The sequence below is a fragment of the Nesoenas mayeri genome, assembly GCF_963082525.1.
Source record: "Nesoenas mayeri genome assembly, chromosome: 8".
Taxonomy (NCBI): Eukaryota; Metazoa; Chordata; class Aves; order Columbiformes; family Columbidae; genus Nesoenas; species Nesoenas mayeri.
This window is the reverse complement of record NC_137554.1, coordinates 20,183,556-20,196,066: the sequence shown is the minus strand read 5'-3', so window position 1 is coordinate 20,196,066 and position 12,511 is coordinate 20,183,556. Positions and strand designations below refer to the sequence as shown.

Below are 12,511 nucleotides of genomic sequence, written 5' to 3'. Positions count from 1 at the left end.
ATGTCACAGAAGCAGGAATGGGCCATGCTAGCTCCCACTCTTTCCGTCTTCTCCTTTGCTCTGTGTAGGAAAAAGAGAGGCAAAGTCTCTACATGAGATCAGCATGTGCTGGTTTTTCCCCTCATGTCACGCTTCAGTTCTCTGCCCCATTATAAAAATAAAAATCTATAAATAAAAAAGAACAAATGCTGAGGGGGACAAACTGGACCCGCAGTTATGTGCATGTTGTCACTCGTAGAAGTGTGCCTAGCCCCATTCCTCCCAGGCTTTGTACATTCCCTCTTTCTTGTGCTGTGGGCCTCTCAGGGTGGGAAACATGCACAGATAGTCCTGGCTGGAGCTTTTTTTGCCTCACCATAACATAATATTAATTGCGCTGAGGCTGAAATGATGTTGGGCTCATCTGCTGTTGAATTAGCTCATGCTCCATTTATGTATATTTTTTTCTCTTTGTTTTTAAAAAAAAAAAACAACAAACCCAAAGGTTGCTATGCTTTTTGTTGCCACATTTTAATGTCACAGGAATACCTTTCTCCTGGAATTAAGCAGTATTTAGGTCTGATCTCTCAAATGTGACATACTGTCTCTGTTAGCTTCAGTCATAGGCACCCTATGATTTGCCTTTCTCGGAAACTGCTCTGTCTCAGCATGTGGGTAGGAGGCCGTGTAAATAAATACCAACCACTTCTTAGCCTTCAGTAGGCATTTCCTTTTTCCTGGTGGCTACAGAAGAAACACTCTCTCACAGTTTGGCATCAAACATTTATAAAACTTTCCTGCTTGTGGAAATTTTGTTTAGACAATCAGATTCTTAGTATAGTTTTTTCATGAGTTTCTGTCTTTACTCATTACTGTTTGCTTGATTTGTAAGTAAGTGGTGTCTGTCAGAACAAACACATCATCAGAAACTTCTAAATTTATGGTAATTGAATAGTAAATCATTAGAAGCATGTTCTGTAATAGTGAAAGATAAGTTTTAAAGAATGAAAGAGTCTTATTGGTTTTTTTTCTTAGTTGTGATATAATAAATAACATTGATTTTTCTGCCCAAAAGATTTATTTCTTTTTCAGATAACCTGTCTTAAATGTTTGAAAGAGAAAACAAAGTGTCTTACATTACCATGCAGTCTAGCTTTCAACTGAAAAAAAAAATTACTTTTAAAACAAAGTTTACTATGTGTTCTCCAGAATTTATATGCCAGGATATTTTTCAAGTGTGTGTCACTTAGTCATGGCAGCAAAGCTAACACATATATACCTTTTAAATGCTACCAAAAGCATGTAGGGTATGAATTTATAATATCAAACCAGATCATATCAATAAAAATCAATAATAGAGGACAGTGTGCTTCTAATTTTTATACATAAATATCTGATATAGAATTTCTTTATTTAGCTTCATTTACTATTGTTTATTTACTTTAAAATTGGTAAATTGTGAATTTACTTGTTTAGTTTTATTTATCTTGGTGGTAATACTTACTGAATGGATGGCAGTGTATTCTCCCTTCAGGGAGAGCCCCCAAGGTTCAGAGAGTATATATTCTCTGGAAGCAGAATATACATATGAACTGTGATAAATAGCTGTAGACTGGCACAGAACTAGAGTCCTGCATCAGAATTGCTGTTAGATGAGAAGGTAAAGAATATACATATGTATGATCTTTTGTGAGTAATAATTTCTAGGATGGCTGAGCTAGAGGCAGTTTGAAAATCCATCAGATACTTCCAATGAAACACTTCCACACTGGATTTGATAACTTTTTTGTTCAACAAGACAGCAGAAGTGCTTTTTCCTGTGTTGAGGCCTGGTATGAAGCTGTCTAGGAAAGTGACCCATTGTTGGACACATCACTGTATTTTTATAGTTTCACTCTTAGATACGTTCTCATCCAGTTTAGTTTTGCAATCTGCTGAAGCTTAGCCAAGTTGAATTGCCTCTGCCCTCACAATTCACACATCTCTGTCTAGCTAGGACTTCTTCCAGTTCTGTGCAGTGGAAGTTACTTTTGTGTATTTCTTCTGGAAATATGTATCGAGAAATGAGTCCTAGTTCGGTTTGTCCCTTTTGCCCTGTTTTATGGCAAACAGTAAACTACTGTCACATATATATTTCTTACTTGAGGCAACCACCATAAGCAATGTCCCAGTTCACAATCCTCCAGCAAGTGCAATGGGTGCTGGATTTTACAGCTAGTTCTGGTGATGGCTGGGTGGTCGGTCGTCTTGCTTCATGGTGGCAGACAAGGGACTGCGAAGGAATCTTAAGCTTTCCGCCTTTGGTGATTTAATGGACTTTGAGTCATTGGATAGCCAAATTAATGAGAACCCCATTTGCTATCTGCTGCACAAATTCCAGGGCATAAATCCTCTCCCCATTCTATTGCTGCCAAGGTGATGGTGCCAGCCTTAAAATACCTAAATGGCCTCTGAAAGCTGCTAAACTCTGTTCTGTGTTAGTGCCCTTGTCAGCAATTCTATTGTGATGTGCTAAACAGAACGGCGTTATGAGGATGCAGGTATTGCCTCTCTTGTGTTTGGATCTTTTCTGCATAGCATCAGGTGTATTTGCAAAGCAACATGGAGAGGTTTGCCCTGGTATATTCATCAGTACAAGGAATTCAAGGTGGTTTAACACAGCAAGAGCAGCTAATAATCTTAGGGCTTTTTTTTGTTCTGACACCATAAAGTAGTTTGAGAGTGTTCCTAGTCTTCATTTTGGAGTGACAGGAAGCAAGAAACCTAGAAAAGGTGAAAGTATAGTAATTGTCCTGTAAATTAGAGTTGTGATGAAAATGCAAAAGCAGTTGGCTACAGCAAGAGTGAGTAGATATTTCCTGCTGTTTGGAGAAACAAGCTGGTTAGAGCCTGGTTTTGTTTGTATGTGAAATATAGAAAACCACAATGGTGGTATGATTTTGATGGATTTGTATTATTTCTGCATTTTCCACTGGAGGAATGAAAATCTATCCCTGAGGTCATCAAATGTGACTGCTAAATAATTATTAATAGTAATTCTAGCTTGAAATAGATTTTATGTCACAGGTTACTCCAGTTGCCATGCAGACATGGTAGAAGAGTTCTGCATTGATTAGATACTTTTATTTTAGTTGTCTGACCCTTTTCTTTTTAGAATTCAGAGGAATGAAGAATAATAAATGTAGATGCTTATGTGTTGTAGATGGAATTTTTTTATTAGGAAATGTTTTAAAAGGGTCAGTGAAAAAACACAAATGGAATTGGTTTCATTTCTGTTGCAGGTATGTCTATGAATGATAATTAGACGTTTCCATTTTGGATATTCTCTTACAATAATAAGTGTACTGAAAGGCATTACCAGCTAAACAGAGCACTGAGATCAGGCTTCTTTGAGGCTTCTCACATAGTGGTCTTTTAATATGTTGGGTTTTGTTTTTGTTTTGTTTTTTTCTAGGAAAAAGAGAAGAAGTATATGCTTCCTTTGGACAACTTGAAAGTGCGAGATGTTGAAAAGAGCTTCATGTCTAGCAAACATATCTTTGCATTGTTTAACACAGAGCAGAGGTAAGAAGATGTGCTATTCTGCAGAAATTTCTATGAAACTGTATCCAGCTGAGCATTTTAATAACTGGGAGTGCAGTTCTGGTATTTCCACTGTGTTGATGAACAAAGATCTTGATACTCTGGATTTATCTGCAGCTTTGCTGTTGCATAACCATGGGGTGGAAGGTTAGTGTCCTCTCAGCCACCGTGGGGTGAAACAGCTCCATGATTACTCATCTAGTTCTTCTGTATGGCTGAATAATCATCTCCTGATCCTACTTTTGTTTTGTTTGGCAATCACCTAGGCTTACCAAAACATTTATGGCTTCTGTATCTTGTGACCAGATTCAACTGGTGTAAATCACAAAAACGTCATTGCTTTTCACTTTCTCCAGTGGAAAATCTTGCCTGTCTGTAATCTTGGGATTCATTCTATTGTTCGTTTGGGTTTAAATACTGCTGAATGGAGAAAAAAATGTGCACAAATCAGTCAAAGAATTATGGCAACACTCGAAGACATACAAGTGACCTGTAAATTTTTTTATTATTTTTATTTTATTTTTACTAAAGGGTAGAGTTGCATTTCCAGCTGTCTCAGTGGAATTGCATTCAGCAGAAAAGGTGCAATTTCTGTAAGATTTTTTATCAGGTAAATAAGTAAAATTAATTGTAGTGGCAGCATGGGTAGATGCCCTTGTTTTCCTCTTATCTTCTGCGAAGTCCCTTCACACCCACACCGCCCCCTTGGCAATACATTCAGATGTTGCTCAAGATGATGAGGGCTGAATGTGGCTCCCTGCAGAGCCAGCTGTTGTTGCTCCTGAACTGGCCAGAAATAGTCCTTTCAGAAGCAAGGAATGCGCCTCCTTCCTGCAAAGCAAAAGCAAAGCACAGGTTTTCCGGGCTGTCAAGTTTCTGCTGGCCCCAGAAACATGAGGATGCAATGTGAGTCTCACTCTGAACTACCCCATGAAGGCTTTGCCTACATCTGCTGACATCTCAGCTAGCCTACATGTGGACATTGTCTGCCAGGAGATGCCCTTTGAAAGTATGTCACACACGTACTTGCTGGGAGTAAGATTTCAAACACTTGACTACTTGAATTTCTGGAGCACAGGAAAAAAGCTTTGAAAAACTTTTCGTATTTTAAAAAACATAAATGATCTTCACATGCTGGAAACTAATGTAATTCTGATTATTCTGCTGTAGGTATGTGTGAATTGTCCCAACATTGCACGTACATCAGTCAAGAAAGATAACTTTGTCCTGGTGGCTTGATAATCAGCTGTTCATATTAAGTTCCTTCCATGAGAAATCTGTTAATTTCAGCTCATTGTTTCTCCTTTGTTTTGGCTAATGGCTTTGAATATTTTCATCATGTTAAATATTAATCACTGAAATGCTGTGGAAAATCCAAGAGAAGCCTGCATTTCCATTGGCAGCTACAGCTGCATATTTACATTTTCACTGAATCCTCATGCAAACTGGACAGCAAGGATTTCAAAATCAGATGTCTAAAATGTTTGCTGTGTCTGTAATAACCCTGCCCATTTGGGTTGTGAGTAGAGCCTCCAGCATCTGCAAGCTGCTCTAAAAACATCCTTATATCTATATCGGCATGTTAAGACATGACAGCACAGCGACGAGACAACAAAATAACTTTGCCTTGGGAGGCAGTGTTTATGAAGACAGTCTTCCAGCTTAAAAGGAGGCAGAACTACTTCAAGATAAATATTTCTTGAATTCTAATTACAACAGCAATCCCTCTGTTACTGTAAAAAAGCTGATTTTTTGATATTTCTAAAAATCTGCCTGCTGGTACAAATTGGTCAAAACAAATTTAGTGTCTTTTTCCACTGTCTCCCAAATTCATGGATTCTGTCAGCAGAAGCCAGGGATATTGGGGCTTGAGTAAAGTGATCTGGCCCTCAACTGGGTACTGTGTTCCCTTTCTCACATTCTTAGGAAACTGAAACAGGGAATCAGTAAAGATCTATTGAAATAAGGAGTCTCATTGTTGTACTTTATACTAATCTATTTCTGTGTGTGAATATGGCTTACTTTTCAAAATTATTGTTAAAAATTAACTTAATTTCTGGTTGTTTGGAATTGAGTGGATTTTTTTGGGGGGGGTGGGGTGGGTTTTTAATTAATAAAACCTTAGTAATTGAGAAATAAATTAGCTTTCTCTTTTTGAGTTTGCCTACTGAGGGTTCTGGTTATGGAACCATTTTACTATATAAGATGTAAATCATTAAAGAACAAAGGCAAAATCATCTGTTCCAGCTTCCATGATAGCACGGAGATGGTTTTGTACCTTTTTTCACCACTCCCCCCTCACCCCAGTAATCTGCAGCATTTTTTTAATCAACTATGTAAACTTTCGTAATGTTCAATTAAAGTATTTTTTAATTTTCTAGCAAAATCCATTTAGGAGAAAAATTTTAATAAACTTGTTCTCTTTTTCATTCCCAGCCCCTCACTGCATAGGTATTTGCTACAGCCATATGTTTCTGATACTGTACATTTCAATAGTTTCCTGGATTATGCAGTGCATTTTTTCCATTTATGAAAGCCTTTCCAGTTCTGAAATATAGTTACCAGGAAAATACTTATTTCACTACATAGAAGGAAAAACCATCTTGAGTTAGCTGAGGCTTGGGGATAGATGCAGAAGGAAACTCTAACAGTATCTGTCATTTTGATTTAATGCAGAAGTCAACAGTTCTCTGACAGGAATCAAATGTGACTTCGTAATGTATAGTAAATGGAGACTGTGACGATTGATTTCACAGTGAAGATAAATTCTCATGAAATGAACATAATTGTATGTTTATTAAAAGGATGCGTTGTGAAATAATTATATTTTTTTCCTGTTACTTTCCAATTAAATTTTTTTTTAAGAAGGAAAACTTTTGGTGTGAAATAGATATAGTATTGCTTAAAGAATGGGGTGTGGGGGAGAGGTTTGCTTTTCAACAAACTAATAGTATATTGACAGGTTTTGAGGCGATCCGTCTACTTAATTTATGGACACCCATAGACAGATGGATTCCTCTTGTTTACTTACCTTAGCAGTACTAGATGTTAAAGCAAAGTATATTAGAGTGAGTGCTCTTTGCTTCCCAGATTATTTTTGGCTGTGTCCATCTCTGTGAGTCTGCTTTTAAGCAGCTGAAGTTGAGCTGTAGGGTCAAGCAGCACATGTCTAAACCTAAAGCTCTCACAAAACTGAGTACTATTTTGTGTTGACTGTCCTTTTCTCCTCCATAGTAAGCTGCTCGCAAATATTTTAGAGTGGAAAATATTAAAAGTATTTGAAAATAATGATACTGTAGGAAAAAAGCCAAATGTTTGCAGTAGTGCTGTAGAATATAATGTGAAGTTGTGTAGATTTAGTTGCTGATTGACTTTCTTAGGCAGATCTATGTGCTTACCCATACTGTAGATTAATGCGTGATGTCCCCATTGATGAATGTGTAAGACTCGTGTGCAGAGTTCAAGACCAAACAAAACAAATTCTGCCCATCCCAGAAAGTTTACTTTCCTTCTGGGATTTCATTCCAAACACTTGTCTATTCCCCTGTATTTCCTGTAAAAATTATGAGTTGATTGGTGCTTTTTCTTGTAGCTAAGTACTGTAGCCTGGGACAACAACTGTAGTCTGAAATGTGCCTCTCTTTAGGATCTATGCAACAGTCCCATCTCTCCTAATTAAGAAGGGCAAGCAGTCATTATTTCTCATGAACTCGCCCCATTGAGTACAGGATCCACGTGGCACTGTTTTACTAGATTTTGTGCTGTTCAAAGTAGTCTTTGGCCTTTACAGTAGAGTAGTTGCACTTTTTTTTTGTGATTTATTGATCAATAAATTGTATTACTGTATTACAACTCCATCTAAATACTGCTTCTCTTTTACGTAAAGAAGGAATGAGGTGTAAAATCTCTCTTATTTTGCTACAAGTAGAGATAAAGCTTCCTTTCCACCTCTTTTCCAAGTCTGGAGAGGTGAATTCTTTCTCTTTTGTGGGAGAAGAGTTTCTACTAGCTAAAGATTTTGGGGGTTATAAAACACTAGTAGGCTGAAGTGTTTGAGTTGGTGAATTTTCAAGCCTTTCCTAACACTACCGGAAGCAGCAACTGCGTGATGAGGAAGAATTATCTGATGGAGAGTCCCTATCGATAGCCTTTCTTATGCGGGAAGCTCTGTTCCTCTTCAGACTCATTGCTTTCCTTGGAGCCAAAGAAGCAGAACCAGTGTGTGAATTTCTCCCTTCCTTGCAGAGCCAGATCCTACCAATTGAGTCTCCCAGTCTTTTACTTTCCTGCGCGGCTGGGATCCAGATGAAACTCAATAATGGTGTTGCTTTCCTCACCTCCGTGGTTCTGCATAATGGGGAGATGTGAGGAACAAATTCAAAGCAGAGAGCCGTTCTTGTTTGCCTTCACAAGAAAAGGTTCCTGAGAGCTAAATGCTCCTCAGTACTCATGAGGCAGTGGGACAGAACCTCCCATCCCTGCATGAGAGCTGACTGTCTGGGGCAGGCTTGTTGTAGAAACAGATCCTTAATCTGAGAAACAGATGAATGTCAAGAGGAGAGCGATCAAAAGGAAGTTTTGAGGGCACACAATAGGACTGGAAATAGAACTGCCAGATGATAAATTTTAGCTCCTGAGTACACTCTGACTGTCAGGAATCGCATTGCACAAGAAACGGTTGTCTGGTAGGACTCAGGAAAGTACTCTGTGTCTACTAAGTGAAAGGTGTGACAATATTTATTTGGGGTGCATGTTGTTGGCTGAAAGTTACTGTAGAAGGGGATGGAGCACAAGTTCTCTCTGGGACTCCAAATGCACTAGAGCTTTAAGTACTGAAATTCTTGTGGAGAGCAACTAGTTAACTGCTATCCATATATCAGGAAAATTGGGCAAGAGCCAAAATAAAGGGAACTAGTGAAAGGAGACCGGGTCAGAGGACGTGTTGGATGGAAGCCAGGCTAGAGGAGAAAGCCTAAGATGAGATGTATGTTTAGTTACTGTTTTTGAATTACTCAGAAAGTTAAGCCCCAGGAAGAGCTGGACTGTAAGCTATTCAGAGCCCTCTCTATTAGAAATGGAAGAATGAGAATCTATTTAATTAAAAAAGCCCACAAATTTAATCCAGAAAAAAGCTGCTAACCTTTGTAAACAAACTTCTAAAATCCTGGTGAGTACGATGTTTAGGAAGAGTAAAAATACACAAACCCAAGGAATAACTAACTAGCCTTTATCCCCCAAGTCCATCCCATTAAAAAAAAATAAAAGAGCTTGCTTTTTCCTCAAGTCATGATTGGTAAACTTGACACAGGCTGCAGGAACTTCATCTTGGTCACTGTGACCCAGCAGGGTCTGGGTCCCCCTGCCCCATCCAGAGGAGCAGAGGACTGGAGCAGCAGATGAGCTCCCTCTGTGCGTGATGGGGCTCTGACAGCTGTGAGCAGCTTTTGTGTCTGTGTGGCCGCAAGGCAGGTTCCAAAACAGGCTTCCATTCCTCACCAGGAAAAGGATCAAACCTTCTTCAGCAGGGAGTTATGGAATATTTTAGTGCCAGTTACTGATACTTCTGCAGATTTTGGCCTATGTGATGTTAGTTTTGGCTGTGTTTCTGTTCTGGATTACATATAGTACTCTAGATACTTCATTGTCCAGGCTTGGCTCTGTACTGATCAGCATATCTTCTGTTCATTTTCACCTGAAAATTATCTGTATTTGTCTGTGTATTTGTGTCTGTGAACTTGAAAAGATTCATATACTTCTGGGAGACCACTTACATGAGTTAGGTGATAAAATCCTTAAGTGCTATTATTTCATGACATCGTCTCAGAGTTTGTCTCTTTGGCTTTTCTGGATATTGCAAAAACATCTTTGGAGACATGTGTAATTAATTTTAATTAGCATTCACATTGGACTGATCTGAAATAGTACGCCTTGATAGAAAATGTTAGTCATTGCTGTTAACTCAGAGCAGATGGTCATTTTTGTTTCTTTAAAATATATGATTTGCAGAGATTTTAGTAGAGCTTTCTTATGTGAAAAATAGTGCGTATATTCACAGCAGCCATTGTGGAATTACAGGTGTCTAAAATGGGAGACTAAGGTTGAATAAGCAGAATGTGTACAGTGGAGTTGCAAGTTGAATAAGATGAGAACACGCAGTAGAGTTTCATCCAAGATTATCTTTCCCGATTGTGCATGTGTATTTGGAGTATGAGGATTCTGTTATTTTCTCACTTTTTTTCGTTTTGGGTGACTATTTATGAAACCCATAATTTGTATGATTTCAATTTCAATCAAGTAAGAAATATCTAAGAATTGCATCTCTTGTGTTTTTCAATTGACTCGATTTGCATTTGGTTCCAGATTTCTAATGTTCATTTTAATTCCACTTGCATCCTAATTAAGAGACCATATATTTACCAAAAAATTACTTGAGATGATAAGCACAGTTGTCTGAAATCCCTGTAAAAGAGCAACCGCTGAAGTTAAATGGCGTTTTGTGTTCTTTGGAGGATTAAAGAGGCTTATGAGCACAATTCTAAAAATGTCACTAATATTCTTGCTCTGTAATTGCTGTTCTGTCTTCTCCCATACTGGCAAGAATAAATGCCAGTTTAATCTGGGTTTATATTTTCTCTGTATATTAAAAAATTACATGCATATACAGTATATCTTTATCTACTTAAGTGTTTGAGATCCAGCTTAATCTAAAAGCTGTCTATGCATATGGTTAATATGTCGATATGTATTAGTATATATGTACACGTTAACTGAGTTTGTAATCTGTCTACAGTGGTTGCTCTTAAATTCTTTCCAGGTTTGTTGGAGATAAATAAATAATCTTTTCTTGATATTAAGAAATTGCAAGGGATACCATATATCTGGAGGCCTAGCAGTTGAGTTTGCTCAGATAACAAGCAGTTTTGATGTGCTACCGCTGTAGAGGGAAACCTACTGGTGTTGCCTCCACTGTAGCAGGCAACTAGAAAGTTATTTGTGATTTTCAGTTGTGTGTTATTCACTGTTTGGTCCTGGATTCTGTTCTGCTGTTTTATAGGCAATCAAACCTTCTCTACACAATGTTGACAGCCAAGGCTTCAGGACTAGTGGGACAGGAATCTCAGTAACTCACAGATGGGCTCAGTCTTCAAACCTATCTGACACTGTTTCCTCCTGTACGCTTTCAAATTCCTGCATTTTCATGTTAGGATTCCTCTGCAATGGGAGGGGTTAAAGAAATGCCTATGGACAATATAAAGGTCATTTCTGCATTAGAAAGTTCACTTTTGGCCCTGAAATACATTTGGGAAAGGAATCCAGTATGCTGGAGGCAAAGGTAATAATAAAGTGAAGACGTTGTTGGGTCAGCAAAGTTACAGCTGGGTGTCTGCTGGACCTTCAAGTAATGAGCCTGGCTTAGAGAACGTATGACCTGAGTGTTGAACCATTCCGGAATTGGAAATTATGCTTTTAGTCCAATTGTCTGTTCATCTCCATAAGCAATTTTCTTGTGTTTTTTTCCTGGAATGCAGTTCTTGAGGTTTATTTATCTAGAGTATAATAAAATCTGCAGTTAACAAATGTTAACCTTCTGTATTTTTCACTCTGGAAAAAAAACCAGTAGTAGTATGTTAACTTCCAGTAATGCCACTGTAGATAGATTTTCATGTACTATGCAGGTTATTAAATTACAATGGTGAGACCCTACAGGGGAAGGCAGCATAGGCAGATGTGGTATACACATATAGCTTTGCACACAGCTTCCTTGTTTACGTGTTCACATTTAAAAAATGTTAAATATTCAGGGGAAATCTTGCACCCAAATTGTGCTTCTAGACATATTCCCATTTGTTGTCTCTGGTTTGTTTCTACAGGCCCTTAGATTCCAAGATAGCTGAATTAACAACAAGATTTGTATTGTTGAGAGTTCATCTTTTTGCTTCTTGGTATCCTGCATTATATCATTCTCTTTGATGTATAACATCCCATTTAGCTGCTATAGAGATGACAATGAGAACATGACCTCACAGTATAGCATAGGGAGTAAGTAGGTGAGGATTGAGTAGTAACTCTTTCTGTGCTGATATCTTCAGTAATTTTAAAAAGGGGAAGAGAGAACTAAACAGAAAATCTGAATTGTTTTCAAGAACATTTTTACAGCTTTCCATGAGACGCCAGTGGATTCCTAATGAGTAAAACATGTTAATGTGTTTTTGTAAGATTCCACTAGTAACAGAAAAAGGGCACACTCTTTTCAGAAGTTACTATGGCTTTTCTTTTTCTTTGTAAAGTTCCCGTGCCTGTCAGCCTTTCCAGAAGAAAGGCAGGCAAAGGAAATCCAGTGGCAAGGAAGCTGATCTGGGAGGCAAGTATTTACCTGCCCTGCTGCAAGCTTCCTATGAGTTCTGGCTCAGGGCGGGTGTCCTTAATTTCCTCATTTATACTGAAACTTGTGTCTTTTGTGTTGGAGGCGGTAGGATTAGCTACACTAAAATGGTGAATCTGTTAGATACTACAGGGAGAGGGGCCTTGGAAAGCCGGAGACATCAGTTACTTGGCCATAAAGTGTCCGCAGACCTAGGAAAAGTCTTGATACAGAGACAGGAACGCAGGACTGTCCGCTCCCATCTGTTCAAAGCGGTTGGCTAAAATTCCTTCTCATACAGCTATGCTTGATGTAGCAAGTCACAAAATGCCAAGAAGTTTAATATATAACATGACAGTCCTGAAAAAATATTTTCACAAGCTGGTGTCATGTTGTTTTGCTCTTGCAGATAAGTATTTTTGGAACTTCACTATCACTGTTGTTTTACAGCCTTTATTTGCTCTATTGTTATTTTTAGTCATATTTTCTGAGAGTACTCTTTTACCATTTCAGCTTCCTATTTCTTCAAAGTTATAGCTGCTTAGTTAACTTAGCCAAAATACTTATCTCAGTAAAAATTTCTCCTAC

At 38.2% G+C, this 12,511-nt stretch overlaps 1 protein-coding gene across 4 annotated transcripts in view; it reads left to right on the top strand.

Annotated features, from left to right (window-relative positions):
* DNM3 (dynamin 3) overlaps window positions 1-12,511 on the top strand; it is a gene marked incomplete at both ends in the record, with an annotated part of 178,225 nt that overhangs the window by 107,632 nt on the left and 58,082 nt on the right. For all 4 annotated transcript variants that reach the window (XM_080348899.1, XM_080348898.1, XM_080348897.1 and 1 more), the window contains one exon: window positions 3,434-3,543. In XM_080348899.1, coding sequence (XP_080205025.1) covers window positions 3,434-3,543 — 110 coding nt within the window. The remainder of the gene's footprint in view (window positions 1-3,433; window positions 3,544-12,511) is intronic.